At 66.3% G+C, this 17,861-nt stretch overlaps 3 protein-coding genes across 3 annotated transcripts; 2 read left to right on the top strand and 1 right to left on the bottom strand.

Annotated features, from left to right (window-relative positions):
• Positions 1–787: 787 nt before the first annotated feature.
• CHLNCDRAFT_135209 (hypothetical protein) lies at positions 788–1,860 on the bottom strand (the record flags this gene model as incomplete). Its single annotated transcript, XM_005846541.1, has 5 exons — positions 788–868; positions 983–1,063; positions 1,282–1,339; positions 1,535–1,664; positions 1,752–1,860. 5 exons carry the CDS (start codon positions 1,858–1,860, stop codon positions 788–790), a joined length of 459 nt encoding a protein of 152 aa, XP_005846603.1.
• A 760-nt stretch (positions 1,861–2,620) lies between these two features.
• CHLNCDRAFT_58151 (hypothetical protein) lies at positions 2,621–11,639 on the top strand (the record flags this gene model as incomplete). The annotated part of the gene is made up of 18 exons (XM_005846687.1): positions 2,621–3,072; positions 3,206–3,300; positions 3,450–4,665; positions 4,788–4,996; positions 5,111–5,239; positions 5,371–5,453; positions 5,570–6,140; positions 6,472–6,605; positions 6,734–7,045; positions 7,178–7,845; positions 7,993–8,205; positions 8,880–9,754; positions 9,879–9,971; positions 10,086–10,192; positions 10,321–10,452; positions 10,576–10,702; positions 10,835–10,909; positions 11,038–11,639. The coding sequence occupies 18 exons, from the start codon at positions 2,621–2,623 to the stop codon at positions 11,637–11,639; spliced, it is 6,093 nt and encodes a 2,030-aa protein (XP_005846749.1).
• Positions 11,640–14,799: 3,160 nt separating this feature from the next.
• On the top strand, positions 14,800–17,491 carry CHLNCDRAFT_135206 (hypothetical protein; the record flags this gene model as incomplete). The annotated part of the gene is made up of 11 exons (XM_005846686.1): positions 14,800–14,850; positions 14,932–15,009; positions 15,142–15,392; positions 15,530–15,599; positions 15,734–15,907; positions 16,055–16,129; positions 16,267–16,392; positions 16,548–16,627; positions 16,791–16,965; positions 17,118–17,213; positions 17,375–17,491. The coding sequence occupies 11 exons, from the start codon at positions 14,800–14,802 to the stop codon at positions 17,489–17,491; spliced, it is 1,293 nt and encodes a 430-aa protein (XP_005846748.1).
• Positions 17,492–17,861: the final 370 nt, after the last annotated feature.

Below are 17,861 nucleotides of genomic sequence, written 5' to 3'. Positions count from 1 at the left end.
CAACATCGACTGCGCCCGGCAGGCATGCAGGGGCGGGCGGCACTGGTTGTGATTATTCTGGCAGGGTGCGCAACCGATGGAATTGATTTCAGAACAAATCCCCGCAAACCCAAAACCCAGCTTCATCTGCAGTGGCAAAAGAGATGTATTGATGATGCTACATCCCAGCTCACTTGCGTCGGTGGGCACGGCGCCCGGGCGGCGCTGGAAGTAGCCACCACCGCGCAGTGCTAGCTGCGATCCCTGCGCCCTCAGATGTCTGCCATTGCCCCGCAGAGCAGGTCCCCTGCCGAGGGAAGGCGTGCAGAGCATGATTCAACGTTGGGAGCAGTGCCGGGTGCTCCAATGGCTGCCTGCGAGGCCCAAGTGAGTTCTCCGGCAGGTCCAAAAGAGTAAACCGAGCTCAAACGAATAGATGGCGGCGTGGGAGGTTCGGTGATCTCAGGGCGCCAATGCCGCAGCGCACGCAGCGGGCGCAGCATGGCATTCTTCTCTAGGGATGTATGAGCTCTAGATGTGCTGGATCGGTGCAAAGGCGTCCTGTTCAAACCTGCGCAGGTGAATGCGGCTGCTTCCCAAACCGATTTGAACACTACCACCGCGTTGCCGCTGTCATCACACCTTCCCCCTTCCTTTCAGCAGAGGTGTGATTCATCGACAAGAGGGCATCAATCTTATGAGTGGGTGCAAGCACTGAAGTAAAATAGTGCAAGGGCAAGCTGGTGCATCGCCAGCCGTCCTCGGGTGCGGCACTCTTCTGTCGCGGGTGAGGAAATGCGTTCGCTGCTCAGTTCCAGTACGCCGAGTCTGGGTCAGGCTTGCCCAGGATCAGCTTGGCGCGCTCGATGGCAATCAGACACTGACAGCCCTGCAGCAGCTGGGCGCACGCGCCGTCCGCAGCTGGAGGCGCAGCATGGCGTGCTACAGCAGCGGGGCAAGTGCACCACCTTGGTGTGTTGGCATCAAGCCACCCCCCACCCACCGGCGGGACGTGGTAGTCTGCCAGCTGCTGGCTGTCTGCCATGCGTTGCCCCGCATAGATCAGCTCGAGGTCCTCCCACTTCTGCAGTTGGCGGGAGAAGACAGGGAGGCAGCATCAGCACCACAGGCCATGCTGGCTAGCAGGCTAGCCGCACAGAGCGAGACGGGGCCTGCACAGCCACAAGATGGCAGCAGCGGCAGGCGCATGCTGCTGCCCTCTGCTGCAGGCCGCCACCCTGCCTGAATGCCCGGCGTGTTGCGGATGTGCTCTGGCTTGTTGGCGCGCGCGATGCCCCCCACAAACAGCGCCCGCTTCACCCGCTCCACCGTCCAGTCGGGGTAGGCGGTGACGCGGTACCTGCAGCGGGCACGCCATGCGTGAGGTGGACCGGGTACCCCGTGGCAGGCACACATGAAGGACGCCGCTCGCCTCGCCCACTGCCATCCCGTCTTCGCGTGGACGCCGCCAATCTTGTGACAGCGCCGGCCGCATCTTTCCAGCTCCCTATTCGCCCCCTGCCCGCACAGTTGTATGTGTCCCAGCCACCCCCACCTGCACCCGCCGCAGAAGAAGGCCATGTGGTCCATGTCCTTGCGAGGCGGCACCGTGGGGATGCCCTCAAAGGGGAAGTCCATGGTCGCAATCTCCTCAAACACAATGGCCTCCCGCTCCGGCGGGATCTCTGCGGGGGCCGGGAGGCGGCAGCGGGCGGTGGGGGGCAATTGCTGCTGGGAGCAAGCACACAGGTCAGCGAGATGCGTGGGTCTACCTGTGTTGGTGTCGCAGTCCCAGGCTCCCTTGCCCAGCGACACGCCGCCGCCGCCGCCGCCGCCCTCCTCCCCGGCCACCAGCGCCTTGTCGTCGCCCGGCTTGCTCATGCCCGCTGCTGCTGCGGTGCTCTCTGCTGCGCTTTCAGGCTGCACCGAAGAGCAGGATCAGACGGCATTCTTGGTCAACATGCAGTCAACAGAGGTGGCGGCACACAGGCATCATCCGTTTGCTAGCTGGACAGGCACGCGATGCACTCCGTCGTAAGCAGGCAAACGCTCGCTCCGTGTGCCGAGCAGCGCACAGCCATGTCCGAGCCCAGCTTTGCCCACCAGTTGATTTCGATTATGCTGCTCCCTCGGAGTGATCAAAGGCGCCCAAGAGGCCAAAAACGGAGAAACCCGCGATGGCCTCGCGAGATTGTACCAGGCAAGTTTCCTGCGCGGCGCTACCTGTTCTCTGCAGCGGCTTCCTGTTCTACAGCCTCGCCACTAAACGTCCGCTTTGGCATTAGCTAGGCTTCCATTGCCCGTCTTGCTCTCAGCCTGCCTGCCTCTCCATTTCGCTTCACTGGGCAGTCCCTTGGGCGCCGCCGCCATGCCCACCCGAGGCGTGGCATCCTGGGAAGATGCACTGCCCGCTGCAGGTTTGCTTGTCTGGGTGGGGCACAATTGTCTCTCCGCCGGGGTTCGCCAGTGTGGCAGCGAGGAGGGCAAAGGGAGGAAGGTTGCGATTAATTTGAGGCTCTGGGCGGCATGGCTTGCATGAACGCTCTGCCGCGGCCACCCCCGCTGGTATACGCCGCGTGCAGCTCCTGCCGTTGCAGCGCCTGTGGATTTACGAGGCTCTTGCCTCCTTGCAGTGGATGGCATGAGCTGGAGCGAGGCGGACTGGCACTGGGACCCTATAGCCATGACGGCCACAGCGCGGCAGCCGGCTGCCACCGCCTCCCCTGCCACCGGGCTGCCTCATCGCCCACCGCATCCAGCTGGGTGTTCCGCGGCGGGAAGCCTGCAAGTGGAGTTCCTGGCTTCGCTGGCTTGCGTGGGGGATGGCGCATCCAAGGCGGACGCAGCAGATGGGATGAAACCTGCCCTGCCCCCGGCAGGCACGCCCGGCAGCAGCAGTGGTGGCACGGTGGCGGTCGAGGGCGCGGGCGGCGCCGCCACCGCTGCCGGCCCTGCTCGCGCAACCCCAGCCCGCGGACGCAGTGACGCGAAGCAGAAGAAGGGCGCGGCTGGCGGCGGCGGCAACCTAGCATGCCAGGCCGACGGCTGCGAGGCCGACCTCAGAGCACACACCTACTACCACCAGCGCAACAAGTGAGCTTGTGCTGGGTTTCGCTTCCTGCGTGGCCTGAACTTTGCTGGCTTGGGGCCATGGCAGCGAAAGTTGCACCGTGTTGCACCCCACCCTCCCAAACTTACTGTACCTGTACTGCCCACCCAAATTTAGGATCTGCACGGTTCACATCAAAGCCGACATGTTCCTGCGCAACGGCGAGCAGCTGCGGTTCTGCCAGCGCTGCGGCCATGCCCACGCCCTGGCAGGTGAGGTTGCACCACGCCCGCAGTTTTGGGCACACCGGGGGACACACAACACCGGGGGATGGGGGCGGGGCTGGGGGCTTGCCGCTTCACGGCCATCCTGCATCCCGGCTTCTCCTGGCCTTCGCTCAACACGTGGTTGATGCTTGCAGAGTTCGACCCCGGCAAGCACAGCTGCCGCAAGCAGCTTGAGAAGCACAATGCGCGGCGGCGCAAGCGGCAGCAGGACCAAGCGGCGGCCGCAGCAGGATTGCATGGCGCCACCGCCGGCGGCGGCGAAGCCGGCGGCACTGTGCGCAGAGGGCGGCGGCAGCAGGCACCCAAGCGCAGCCGCCTGCGGCAGGACAGCTCACCTGAGGCGGAGGCCACAGCCGGGTCTGCAGACGTTGCTCCTTCTGCCGATGCAGTGGAGGCGTTTGCGGCAGCGTGGCGCAGCAGCGCCAGTTGGCCCTCGGGAGGGGTGCAGGATGAGAGCGGCAGCGCAGACGAGGCCGGTCCCGCCAGCACATCTCCCCGCAGCGCCAGCCTGCAGCAGCAGCTCCAGCAGCAGCAGCAGCAGCAGCGGGAGCAAGGGCAGCAGGCAGAGGCGAGTGCGGACCAGCTGCATGCAGGACCGCTGCCCACCCACAGCGGCCCAGACACATCTGCCTCCGCCTCTGCCGTGGCCACCACCCTGGCGCCCGCCGGCCCGCTTGGCGACATGGCAGGTGCCGCGGCAGCAGCTGGAGGCGCGGCGCGGCCGGCCTCGCCGCCGCTGCCGCTGCTGGATTTCGACATTGACCTGAGGCCCACGCCGTACGAGGAGCTCTTCCAGCAGCAGAAGCCCATGCACCCAGCCGAGGCGGGGCTGGCCGACGACCTGGCCGCCTGGCTGAACCGAAACTTGGAGGAGGACGAGCAGCAGCAGCAGCAGCAGCAGCAGCAGCAGCAGCAGCATGCATGGCAGCACGCCCCCGGCGCGGCCCCGGCCGCGCTGCCCAGGCCGGCGGCAGGTGCCGGCCCAGCCTGGGGCATGGCGGCGCACCAGGAGGGGCAGCCCGCCAGCCTGCAGCTTGCGCGGGGCATCATGGGGCAGCAGGTGATGGCGCCGCTGGATGGCCTGCTGCCCGGCTACCAGCAGCCGCTGCTGCACCCTCACCGCCACCACCACCACCACCAGCTGTATGGCGGCACAGCCTCCTCCCCCGCTGTCTCACCCATGCCAGCGCCTGTGCTGGGTGCCGCGCTGCCGCTGGGAGCTGCAGCGGCAGGCGGATCGCCGCCACCACATGCGCCACCGCTCACATCCCCCACGCTGGCCACAGTCAGCGTCAAGCTGTTTGGCTGCACCCCTGCCGAGCTTCCTATGGGACTTAGAGAGCACCTCAAGTAAGTGGGGCGGGAGGGGAGCAGCCTGTGCCGGCTGCCCAGGATCTCATATTCCCACATCCCAGCCCCACGCCTCTCTTTCTGAGCGCGTTGTCAACTTGTGCTCCTCCTCCTGCTTGCAGGGGCTGGTTTGACGGCGCTGTGCACAGCCTGGATGGCTACCTGCGGCCCGGCTGCGTGCACCTGACGGCACAAGCCATGCTGGGAGGATATGCAGAGGAGCGGCTGGGGCGGCACGAGACCCCGCCTGCAGAGGCGGCACCAGGCGGGGTCCGGGCAGAGCAGCAGGAGGAGCACAAGAGCTGCTGCCACAGGCCCACGCCTGCCGGTGGTGACCCCACGGCGGCGCGCTCTGGCGCCCCAGGGCAGGCGCAGGTGCTGCGTTCGGCCCCCTTTGCAGAATCCCCCGCAGCGGAACCCGCACCCGTACCCCCTGCCGCCGCAGTGGCGGCGCCGAACCCCGCTGGCGCCTGCTGCGGACGCAAGCGTGCCGCCGAGTCGCCAGCCGAGCCGGCGGGGGCGGTCGGCGTGGCCAGCGCCGTGCGCCGCGTCGTGGATCGCATGCTTCGGTCGGGTGAGCTGCAGCCTGCGCTAACAACACATGCCGAATGCGGCGCCCCCTTCCCCTCCCCAGGGTGGTCACCTTGCTGCAGCATGCGGGGATGCGCCAGGCGGCTGACCCGTCTGCCCGGCCCCTGGCTGCAGGCGAGGCGCTGTGGCGCACCAGGACCATGCTGGTGCAGGCGGGGTCTCATGTAGCGCTGGTGCACCAGGGCCGCCTGCGCCAGGTGCGTTGCCTGGGGCGCGGGGCCCAATGCATTGAGGGGCATCGCGCGCTGTCAGCCTGCAGCCCTGCTTGCCTGCCTTCCTCCTTCCCTGATGGTGTCTCCCTTCCTGCCTGCAGACCTGGGACATTGAGAGCGCCTCGGCCCGAGCCGTGCCTGCCATCCTGGAGGCCTTGCCCCCTCTGCTGCTGGCCAGCCAGCCAGCCGCGCTGCGCGTCAGAGGCATCAACATGCTGCAGAACGACTGCCGCCTGCTGCTGCGGCTGCAGGGACGCTACGTGCAGCCCGCCGCCGCCATGTGCACCGACTGCGCCTGCTCCGCGCCGGTGCACCCCGGCAGCAGCGTGGGCATGGCCGGGCAGGTGGCGGCGGTGACGGCGGCCGCCTCCTTTGAGCAGCGGTGCTGCGGCTGCTGCGTGAACAAGCTGCAGCTGGCGGGGCTGCTGCCGCAGGCTGCGACGGCAACGCCTGCAGCCGTACCGCCGGCCGCCGGCCTGGCTGTTGCGGAGCCTCCCCCCGGCTGCTGCCATTCTGCCAGCCCGACCGCCGAAGCGGCAGCAGCGGGACCCCCACTTGATTCGGCAACAGCGGCGGCGGCAGCGCCTGCACCTGCGCCCGGAGGCTGCTGCGGCTGCAAGGAGGAGCAGGAGCCGGCCTGCCAGCCCCCCTCCCGCCTGCAACAGCAGCTCGGTGCCCGCGCCAGCGACGCCTGCCCCAAGGCGCCAGGCGGCAGCGGCAGGCGCGTGTCGGCGGGCGCAGCCTGCCTGCAAGGCGTGCGGCTGCAGCTGCCCAGCCAGCAGCAGCAGGAGGAGCAGGAGGAGCCGCTGCTACCCGGCCTGCTCCACTTGGACATCCAGCGCCACGCCTACACCGCCCCTCGAGGCAAGCTGAGGCAGTTGTTGGTTTGACGTGCCCGCCCGCCCGCTTACTCTCGCAATGTCCCAGTCTCGTAGCGCGCCTGCCTGCCATGCTGACCGCCTGCGCCTGGCACCCTTTCCGCCGCCTCCCTGCTGTGCTGCAGGCGCCCGCGTGCTGGTGGTCTCCTCCCCCGCCGTCCACCGCGAGCTGCTGCAGCTGGTGGAGCGGCACGGGCCCGGGGCGCTGGCCCCGCACCTGCTGGACCAGGCGCGCGCCTCTGCTGCCCGGCGCCGCCATGTGCCTGAGGCTGGAGCCGACCTGTGCGAAGTCTTTTGGAAACCCAACCCCATGGCTCATCCTCGATGCAGCATGCTTTGTTGGTGCCTCACGCTGCCGCCTGCCTGCCCCTCCTGCCCCGCATGCAGCTGGGCGTGGTGCACGAGTGGGTGGGTCGGCCCGAGAAGATGCAGTACCAGCTGGTGGAGGCCACCGCCGCCAGGCTGCTGTACTGGGCCGTGGGCAGCGGCCTGCCAGCCACCGCCGACCTGCTGCTGTCTGTGCTGCAAGCCCAGGGCGGAAGCAGCAGCGCAGCCGCCGCCGCGGTGCTGCAGCGGGCTCTGCGCCACGAGGCGGCAGGCGGCGCGGCGGCCGCCGCGCTGGCCACCATGGACGGCCTCTCTCAGCTGCACCTCTCCATGCAGGCCACCAGCGCCGCCGCCATGCAGCGCGCCGCAGAGGTGAGTCTGCGGGCCCAGCACTGTGCCGTGAACAAGCGCTTGCAGCCGGCGTCTGCTTTGCTCTTGTTCTTAGTTGTCCTGAAACGCGCCTGTTGATCGCTGCCTCGCGCTGCTGTGCCCCCCTGCCCGCAGCTGGCCTGCCACGACGGCCTCTCGCTGCTGCACCGAGCAGTGGAGTCGCGGTGCGGCGCCACGCTGCGCGCTGTGCTGGGGTGGGGCGAGGACGCGGGCGCCCCCTGGCGCTGCGACCTGGCAGGCCCCATGGCCATCACGCCGCTGCACCTGGCGGCGCTGCTGCCAGACCCCGCGGCGGCACGCCACGCGGTGCTGCTGCTGCTGAGCCGCTGCGCCCCGGGGGCCCGGGCCTGGCAGTGCTGCTGCACCGTGGATGGCCAGACCCCGGCAGACTTTTACAGAGCCGCTGGCGCGGCACGCAGCAGCGGCGGCAGCAGCGGTGCCGCCGAGGCGACAGCGACGCTGGAAATGGAGGTTGCTGCACTGCTCCACCTGCAGCAGGCAAAGGCGCAGCGCGAGCACGTGCCAGGCGTGCCGCTGGCCGCGGCGGCGGTTCCCGAGCCGTCGCCAGCACCATGGCTCAAGGTGCAGGCCGCAGTGGCCGAGGCACTTTCTCTAGCTCCTGCACAGCAGCAGGCGCAGCCGCCAGCCGCTGCTCCTGGGCCGGCAAGCGTGCGGCCAGCTGCGGCAGCAGATCCTTCGGGGCCAGAGATGCAGCCCAGCACGCCTCGCAAGAACCCCGGCTGCCTGTGCGCCCCTGGCTGCCCATGTGCGCTGTTGGACAGGTGAGCGTTCTCCTCGGCCGTTGCCCATCAATCTGTGGGCCCTGCGAGCGGCCGCTTGTGACCTCTCACCTGCATATGTTGTGCCCTTTGCTGGCTACCCTTGACCACTAACTGCCCTATCGACCCACTCTTCCTCGGCTGCTGCAGGTGCGCCTGCTGCTCCAGCGACAGCGACGAAGAGGGGGGCCCTCAGGAGGACGGCAGGCATCACCAGGGCACCTGCGGCGCCGGCAGCGGCAAGTGCTGCTGCTGCAGCACCGACGCCAGCTGCCACGTGGTTGGCTGCGCCGGCTGCGCAGGCGCGGGGCACCATGGCAGCGGGGCGCCCATGCCGGGCAGCAACGCAGGCGGTGGCGGCGGGTGCTGTGGCGGCAGCGCACCTGGCCTTGCGCCTGCTCCACCGTGCTGCGGTGGTAAATGAAAGTGATGCAAGTGGCCTCAGTTTCTGTATTTTTCCAGGCTCCCTTTGCTTGTTCTTTTTCACGAACCCTTTCTGCACAGCATCATTGATCGGTTTGAAATACCCGTCAGCATATTTTTGCCTCGGTGACGACATGGCCTCAGCCCAGTGTCTGCATCATGCCGCTACGGTAGACGACTTTCTGCTCTAAAATTTGAACAGACCAGATCTCATGCTCTAAAGCTGAACAGACCAGAGCTCATACTGAAAATAATCGGGGCAGGCTTTTTGCACAGTCGGCGCCCTGTTGACCGCCGCTGGTTGGCGCCTCTCCTTCTCTGGCGGCGCTGCAACCAAATTGCATTGAACTCTCACCCCGTGCATCACACTGTGCGAACCTCAAATGCTGAAACACGTACGGGAGACACTGAGGCCGTGCCGGATGGGGGAACTGAAGGGTTGGAAAGTTGATGGAAGGCATTTGTGCTTCCTGGCAGTTCACGGCGCAACACCATTCAATCGCTCAATTGACGTCCACGCCGGCGTCCGGGGCACCTTGTGCTGCTCCTGCTGGCCGCCATGACTCCAATTCGTTCGTGTGTTCCCCTTGCTGCGTGATGCTTCGCCTCCTCAGGCTGCGCCGCGGCGTGGCTGCATCGCCGTCGAAGGCAAAGGCCTGCGGCGATGCGCCTCGCAGCAGCACCGCTGCCGCCGCTGCTCCAGCGCCGACCCCTCAGCGGCGGCCTGTCAGGCGGCAGCGAATGCAGTGCGTGCTGCTGCTGCACGGCACCTGGCTGTCTGCCCTGATGCTGCTGACACTGGCAAGCATCCATGGCCGCCAGCACCGGGGCCAACTGCTGGCGGAGAGCCTGCTGGATGCCGTCAGCGAGGGCGGTGCCCGGGCGGCGGCAGGGGCGGCAGGGGCGCATCGTGCCTTCACGGCAGCACACGCGTGCGGCGAGGCGCTGCAGCTTCCCCAGGTCGCGCTGCTTTTTCTTGTCAAGGGCCCGATGCACCATGAGGTGCTGTGGCGCCTCTGGTTTGAGTCGGCAGCAGGCCTCCTGCCCACAGACGCACTGGCCGCAGCCCTGTGCAGCAGCAATAGCAGCAGCGGCGGCAATGCCGCCAGCAGCAGCAGCAGCCAGCCATCGGCAGGCGAGCGGCAGCGGCGGGTGCTGCAAGCTTGCAGCAGCAGAAGCGGCGCAGACGGCGGCGTGGAGCCTGTGGATGGCGGCGTGCTGTCAGATTCGGAAGGTGTGACTGCACCGCAGCCGGGCCTGGCAGAGGAACACGAAGGCCAGCCGCTGGAAGAGCCAGCCGCCAGCCCCAGTCATTCCAGCCGGCTGCTGCAGCAGGCTCACAGCAAGCATAGCGCCACCAGCAATAGAGCCGGCACTGTGAATGCCGGATTTGTGGCTCCAAAGGGCAGGGCCATGCCACCTGCCAGCGGTGTGCTGGGCGAGCAGATTTTGTTTGATGTGTATGTGCACCCCCACCCCAGCTTCAAAGGTGGGCTGCTGGCTGCTGGCTGGGCACAGGGCGCAGATGCATGCCTGCTTGCCAAACTGCACTTTTGCCAATGCTGTTGCTTCGCGGCTTTCATTCTCCTCTCAATTGTTCACCCGTGCCGCAGGCTACCCTGCCAACAGCTTGTTCCATGGCAGGGAGCTGCCTCGCATTGAGCGGGTGGCCACCGAGTGGGGGCAGCACAGCCTTGTGGATGCAGGTGGGAGAGCAGGCACTGACGACCTCCCGCCTTTACCTCTGCAGGTTGCCTCAGCTATTCACCAACATTCGCTGCCCGGTCGCTGCTGCTGACCTTTCTCCTGCTGGCCTGCAGCACGGGCGCTGCTGAAGGCGGCGCACCGCAACCCTCGCAACGTCAAGTTTGTGCTGATGAGCGAATCAGACCTCCCGCTGTATTCGCCGCATGTGCTGTACACGCAGGTGGGAGCAGCTTCTGCTGCTGTTTGCTGCTGTGCCTTGGTTAAGCTCTTCCGGAGCTGCTGCTGCTGTTGAGAGAGAATGGCTGCTGCTTGCAAAGTGCTTGGATCCTCTGCCGCCTGCCCCTGCAGCTGCTGGGCGAGCCGCTTTCACGCCTGAATGCGTGCAACACCACCGACGGGTGGCGCCTGTTTGACCACCGCTGGGTCCCACGCATGGAGACAAAAGTGCTCAAGCCCCACCACTGGCGCAAGAGCTGGCAGGTGCATCTTCATGTCTGCTTGGCCTATGTCGCGAGACCGGTTAGCGATTGCTTGTTGCTGCCAGCGGCTGGCCAACAGCAGGTGCCAAGCTTGTTGGCTGCTGTGGCTGTGCCCTGGCTGCAGTGGTTTGCGCTGGGGCGACGGCACGTGGACCTGGTGCTGTCAGACACTGCGGTGGATGCCTCCTTCCGGGCCCACTGCCGCACCATGTTTGAGCAGGACCGGGGGGCGGAGCGGGAGTGCTATAGCGGTGGGTTGCCAATTGGGCCTTGTGTGCCAGCGCTCATGTGGCAGGTGCCAGCATAGCTGCTGCGTATGCCGTTGCGAGCTGTGATGAACAGATGCAGGCACTTGACCTGCTCCCTGGTTGGCGCTGCTGCAGACGAGCACTACATCCCCACCCTGCTGGCGGTGCACGGCCGGGACGAGGAGACGGACTGCCAGGGCTGGCTCATGGGTGCGCCCGGGGGAGCGTCCAGCTGTGCCTGCCTTGGGCACTGCATCCCCTGCCACCCCTGCAGTATCCCTCGTGCTGCGTAGGCCGGCTTTTCGCCCATGCTCCCCATTGGACTACCCGTGCTGCAGATACAGACTGGTCCCGAGTCAGCAACATCTCGCCGCACCCGTGGGAGTACATGCCAGACGAGCTGACAGACAAGCTGCTGCACCAGCTGCGGCGGCCGGGGCAGCCACGCTGCGGCCACGCAGCGCGAGTCGCGGTCACCGCTCGCGGCGCATTTGTCGAGGCAGCAGACCTGGCGGGCGTGTCCACTGCGGCTGCCGGCTCTGTGCAGGCGGACGCCGCGCTGACGGGCATGTGCCGGCAGCTGGAGCAGCTGGCGGTGCGGCACCGCCAGGAGCATCAGCCGCTGGGCCCGCATTGCCGCCTGCTGGCCCGCAAGTTCCTGAACACCACCGTGGCAGCGGCGCTGGCGGCAGCGGCGCCCTGCGAAAGCATGGCGCTCGTCCTCAACAACGGCACCTGCCCTGGCGAGACGCCGATGCAGGCGGCCCTGCGTCGGGCGTGGCGCCGGGCTGCGCCGTACGCGCTGCTGCTGCTGGGCACCCTGCTGCTGCCGGTGCTGGCGGCGCTCTGCCTGGGGGCCGTGGTTGTGCCCGCCGCCGTGGCCGTCAATGGCAGTCGGCGCGGCACCCGCACTGATGCCGCATGCTTGAGAATTCATTAATAATGCCCGACCGACCTGCCGGTTGGATGGCGCCTACCCACCCATTTAATCACATGGTGCTGTACCATCACCGTGCTGCGAAGATGAACAGCAAGGGGCACCAGGGGGACCAGGGGCAGGGTGATGGTGAGGCAGCGGCCTCACGGAAGCCTTGCAGGTTTGCATGGCCTATGGTTGAAATGTGATGGTGAATAAAGGAACGCATGGGTTTTTTCTCACAAGAGGTACGCAGCAAGAAACCATAACCAGGCACACTGCCTGCAGCTATTTTCCCTGGAAACAGGTCACTGGGTCGCTTGTTGGCGTGCGATGATGCATGACTCAGAGCAGCAGCCCCTAGTGGAGCCACCATACCGAGTGCTGCTTGTCATGCAGCAGCCCGGAATGACTGCGCCCGCCTGCACAACACCCAACCACATGCCAGCGTTTCAGCGCTAAGCCCCACATGCGGCAGCCTGCAGCCGTTGGTCCCGGCAAAAGTACTGCGACTGGCACTAAAGCTTGCCTGTATGCCTCGACATCGTGCATGGCCTTGGACAGCGCCACGTCGGCCGACTGGCTGGCGGTGGCGACGATGAGGGAGCGGATGGCCACAGCTCGCTCGCGGGTGCTCAGGCGGGGCCGGCCGGCAGCCTGCAGGGATGACCAAGACACACGTCGGCGGGCCAGCGCTGCTTGTGAAGGGCCAGCGGGCAGCAATGCGGCTGTTCTGAACTGTGCCCACTCGCCTCCCAGCTGGCAGCCCAAGCCCACCTGCAGGCGCTCGTCCAGATGCGACAACAGAGCCTGCCACTCTGGGTCCAGCTCATCGTCGCCATACTCCTCGCCCTGGACCTGCAACCCAGGGGAAGAACCGGGCAATAGAGGCGACAGGAATCAGAAATTCAGAAATCAGAAATCGGCACCAAGAGGATGAGGCGGAATGCTGGGGATGCTTGTCGCTGCTGGTGGCGTGTGGTTCCACCCACCTGCTGCAGAAGCTCCTGCTTGTGTGCCGCCTTGGTGCTGGTCCCCTCCTGCTCCTGCTCCTGCCGCAGCGCCGGGGTCTCAAAAGGGTTGGTGCCTGTGCTATGCAGCGCCGCCAGATAGTCGCTGCCGCTGTGCACAGCAGCAGCGGCACCAGCTGCCGCCCCCATCCCTGCTGCTGCCACGTTGCCGGCTGCGCCAGCGTCCTTGACAACCACTGAATCAATGCGCGACTCCACGACATGCTCGCTGGCTGCAGCAACAGCTGGCTGCGCGGCCATACCCGCCCATGCAAAGGCGTCACCCGGCGGGGAGGCGCTGGGAGGGCCTGGTGCGGGCTTGGTGATGCGGGGGGAGTCGGGATCGTCCGCTGGGGTGAACACGTCGGTGCCGATCAGGCCTGCGGAAGACAATGCGAGAGGCGGTAGTCACATCATCACATTAGGAGGCAATCAGCGGCACACACACGTGCATTGACTCGAGTGCCAGCATCTGCAGCGGCCAACGATAATCACGCAGCCCAACCTGGCTGCTGCTGGCCGTCCCCGCTGTTCTGGCGGCTGGGCTGGCCGGTGCGGGTGGAGGGGGAGGGCGTGTTGTTCAGAGAGCAGACATCATTCTTGAGCACATTGAAGCTGGGGACCTGCAAGCAGGAAGTCAGAGTCATGCTGATGCCGCAGGCAAGTGGCGCTCTACAGCACGAGTTTGTCGCAGCAGCAATGTGTAAGCTGCACCAACTGTTCCTGGCCAAACCACCCACCTCGCCGGCGAAGGGGTTGCCGCTGCTGCTGCGCGCCATGTCTGCCACCGGGTTGCTGTGCTGCCGCTCCTTGGCCGACAGCGCCTGCGCCAGCATGTCGTGCTTGAAGGAGCCCGCTGCCCCCATGGCCAGAGGGCCCTCTGACATCGCCGACGCAGCCTTGGGCAGCTGCGAGCCCAAGGGGGCCAGCTCGGAGGTGGTGCCGCGGTTGATGGTGGGGGTGTTTGCCGCCTACAAGCGGGGGGGGGGACCGTCTTGGGAGGCATGGGGAGCAGCGTGGGGCCGGTCGCGGCTCACTTGGCGCGGCCAGCGATCCCCAGCGCTGCCTGCGGCCGTCACCTTGACCATGGCGGTGACATCGGGCAGGTCGCGCTTCGAGGCGTCACCGTAGCGGCTGCGGTACTCAAGCTGCGGGGGGGGGGATGGGTCGGAAGACATTGTGAGAGCTGGTGACACTTAGCCAGGGGCCCAGATCCACGGCACTGGGGGATGCACCAGCTTTGAAACAACTGCAACAGAGGAATGCGGATGGCAGGCTCAGAGCCGCCCCAGCCTCTCCTGCCCACCTCGATACGAAGTGCACGGCGCTGGCGCCACCAGAAGAAGAGACAGGAGCAGGAGCCGCCCAGCACAAAGCCGATGAGGATCAGGATGGCGATGCTGCCGCCCTTGCCCACGCTGCCCACTACGTCACAGTCTTGCAGCAGGCGGCGGCCGCCGAGGGCGCCGGCCTGCGCGTCAGCGGCGGCGGGCAGCGATGCAAGGGCGGCGCCAGGGTGAGCGACAAACGGCCATTCCCCGGTAGCAGCTGCCTGCGATTGAGCGGTCAGCAGTGCAGCCTGCCCAGCACCCAATGCAGCTGTGCACAGCTCGGCTCAGCTGTGGGCTGTCGCTTCGGGGCGGCGCACCTGCAGCAGCGCGGCGGTGCCCGGCATGCTCCCACTGCCTGTCTCAGTCCCAGGAGAGCAGCTGCGGGCCGGGCAGCAAAGTCTGCTGGAGCAGGGGGCGAGGCAAACGGTGAGCTGGGTAGCCGGGAAGCGGCTCGCTGTTGCTATAACAGTCCCGGATTCCGTGAATGGATCGATGGGGACCCAGCAGCGGGCAGGGAGAAGAGACAGCTCCGCCGCCGAGCTGGCACAGTTCCCGTTCCAGGTTTCACCGTGCCGGTAGCATTGGTTGAGCTTCGATTTAATCAGCAGTTGCCACCACCAGCCGGCTACACGCGCGCGAGTCAGCCCAAGTGGATTACCTCCACACGCGCCCAGGGTTTCGGGGAGTGGCTGAATTGAGCCTTTGGCGGGCTTGTCAGTCTCACAGGTGCGGCCCGAGGCAGCCAGCACCCTGCCGGCCGAAGTCAGCGGAACACCACATGCGTGCCTCACTCACTCTCCAGCCCAATTCCCGTGCAGGGGACAGGAAGGAGGGCACTGCGCCATGGATGCGGGCGCCGAGTCCATCATCCGGCGCTTGCAGGCCAACTTCCCGGTGAGGGCTGCCGCGGTCGCCGTCACCGGCTGCTGGCGCGAAAACTTGAAGCGGACCCCTGAACGCGGCTGTGCCCTGCAGGAGGCCACCAGCGAGGCCAGCGGGCGCATCATTAGCGAGGAGGTGCTGCGCTTCATCAAGGAGGGAGGCGGAGGCGAGGTGTGCCCCAGGCAGGCAGTGTGCGCTGTGGAGCCCCGAGAAGCCCTCCCTGTGCTGATTGCACCTGAACAAGCCCAACCAGCTGCAGATGCCAGCCCTAGTCCTGCCCTTTTCCCCGCTCAAGCCATGCAGGACCAGGACATAAGCTACCTGGAAGATGCCATCCGCAACCGCCTGGCGTCGCGCACTGGCGCCAGCGGCAAGGCCGAGCGGCTGGCCGCCACGAAGAGCCTGTTCAGCAACGACGAGTGGAGCCGCATCTCGCTGTTCATGGCCCTGATGGAGCGCAAGGACGAGAGCCAGCGGGCGGCGGCGGAGAGCGTGCACAAGCGCGAGGTGCACAGCCTGATGGCGGGGCAGGTGGCAGAGGCGCAGAAGCGCAAGTACGTGGCGGCGGTTTGTGGCTGGTGGCGTGTGTCTTTGTATGTGTGGCCCTATGGTGTATGTCTGCGGGCGTGCAAGGGGGGGGACTGCCATGATCTTTACCTGTCCCAGAAGTGCTTGCCTGCCTGCCCTGCAGGCTAGCTGAGAAGGAGCACAAGCGGGAGGAGCTCAAGGAGGTGGACAAGGAGCTGCAGGAGTGGGAGAAGGTTGGCTGGGGCGGGCGTGCAGCGCTGGCTCCAGGGAAACGCCTTGCCGCACCCGGCCTGCCAGCAGCGCTTGCCACCGAGATCCTTCAGGTGCATTCACACCGCCAGCCCCTCCCCCCAACGGCAAAGTGCAGGAGGAGAAAGCGCGGCGCGCGGCGCGGCAGCAGTCGGTGCTGAAGCTGCGCGGCGACCGCGAGGTGCAGCTGGAGGAGCAGGCCAACCGCAAGCAGGCGGCGGCAGAGCTGCGGCGGCGGGGCGAAGAGGAGCTGACGGCGCGCATCGCACTGGATGTGAAGCGGCAGATCGAGGTGGGCGGGAGGGGCAAGCTGGATGGGGCGGGCTGGGGGACAGTCGCTATGCCGGGGTGCCCATGCATGGGTGGCGGCTCGTCCACGCCAGGCGCTGAGCTTGGCTGCTGGAGTGGGGTTTGCATGCGCGGTGCTGTGTGTGTTTAGGCGGAGGCTGCTGCCAAGGCCAAGGCCAAGGAGGAGCTCAAGGCCTTCCTGCTCAGCAACGAGGCCAACAAGAAGGTGGGTGGTGACAGAGCCCTCCTGACGTGCAACATCCTGGGAGGCCATGGTGCTGCACAGGCAGTTCACCAGATCCAGCTCACCATGGTGTTATCAAATAGCTGCGGCTGATTCCTCCAGGCCCTCTGCCCCCACAGATCAAGGAGGAGCAGGCGGAGGTGGAGCGGCAAGAGGATGTGCGGTACATGCAGCAGCAGGCGGCACAGCTGGACAAGCAGGAGCGCGAGCGGCAGCAGCTGCTGGAGAGGGTGCGGGCGGTGCAGGTGCGGGGGAGAGTTGGGGGATTGCTGCCCACCCTGGTGTGCAAAAGTGGTCGGGTGGCCAAGGGAGTTCAGCTTTAGTATCAAAGCTGTCAATATCCTCAGGGTCCAGGTCTGATGGTCTAGCTGCTGCCCACCCTGCTTCTCATGCGCTGCAGAACCGTCAGGCGGAGGATGCGGCCCAGCGGCCGCCCTTCAAGCGCTGGGTGGCGGAGGAGATCATCGAGCGGCAGTTCCAGTGAGTGGCATGGCATGCTGACCACTCACTCATGTCATGACCATGGCATGCTGCCCCTGCATGGCATGCTGACCAGGGAGAGGTACAGGCACACTTCAATTGGACATGCGAAGGGAGCAGCTGACAGCACGCCTGCATTTGCTGCTGCCCCCACTTTGAGCAGGGAGAAGCAGGCGGCGCTGGCGGCAGAGGAGGCGCGGCGCAAGGCCAGGGCAGCCGAGGCAGCGGCCAAGCTGCGTGCCGACATTGGGGAGCAGCGCAGCCAGCGGGAGGCGGCCAGGCTGCAGGAGCTGCAGGAGAAGCGGCGGGAGCTGGTGGCGCTGATGGCCAACCTGGAGGTGCGGAGGGCGCATGGAGGGCTGCACTGTGACTGGCTGTTGGCTGGCTGTGAGCAGCTGCTGTCGCTTGGCGCTCCTACTGCAGCTGCTGCTGCACAATTTCTGGGCAGAACCTGCCACACTCATTGCTCACCCTGGCTGGCATGCTGCAGGTGTGCAGGAAGACGGCGGCAGAGGCCAAGGCGGCCGAGCTGGCCAAGATGCGGGCCTTCAAGGCGGAGCTGGACCAGCAGATTACAGACAACCAGGTGGGCGGGGTGTGGTTTTAGGGGCCCTCCACACATGCTTCGACTGCCAGGAGGATGCCATGACATTGCGGGCAAAGCAGGCATGTGACCCATCTCACTGGTCAGTCAATCACGGAGTGATCATCGCCGACTGCCGCGTTGTCCTACTCCGTGACCCGCAGGCGCGCCGCTCGGTGGCTGCCATGACGGAGACGGAGCGCAAGCTGAACGCCGAGCTGCTGCGGGAGGTGGAGGCAGCTGCCAGCGGCGGCACCATCCCTGCCCTGCGCTCGCCCTGACGTGTCCGTCCAGGTTGGAAAGGTTTTGGCTGGCCGGCAACTGACTCTTCTTGTTACTTTGCTTACTTTTCTGTCTTGACAGCAATGAATTCATGAAGATGGCTCGCCGGGCGTCGTACCGTATGTGGGGGGGCTGGTGCTGTGGGGTTGTGCCAGGAGCTGGCTCGTTGCGACATGTAATGAATGGACCAGAAGGCGAGCAGGCACGGCTGCTCAGAAAGGCGCAGCGGTCATGGAAGGAACAGATGGCAAGGGCCAACTTTCAAAGCTATACGCAAATGTTGCACAGTGCTAACCGCTCCCCTGCTGGCCAGTAGCATCAAGCTTAAAGTACAAACACGGCAAGGCGAAATGCCGAACAGTTCACCAA

This window comes from Chlorella variabilis (genome assembly GCF_000147415.1).
Source record: "Chlorella variabilis unplaced genomic scaffold CHLNCscaffold_13, whole genome shotgun sequence".
NCBI lineage: Eukaryota > Viridiplantae > Chlorophyta > Trebouxiophyceae > Chlorellales > Chlorellaceae > Chlorella > Chlorella variabilis.
Note: the sequence above shows the minus strand (reverse complement) of the source record. Positions and strands in the feature narration are given on the sequence as shown.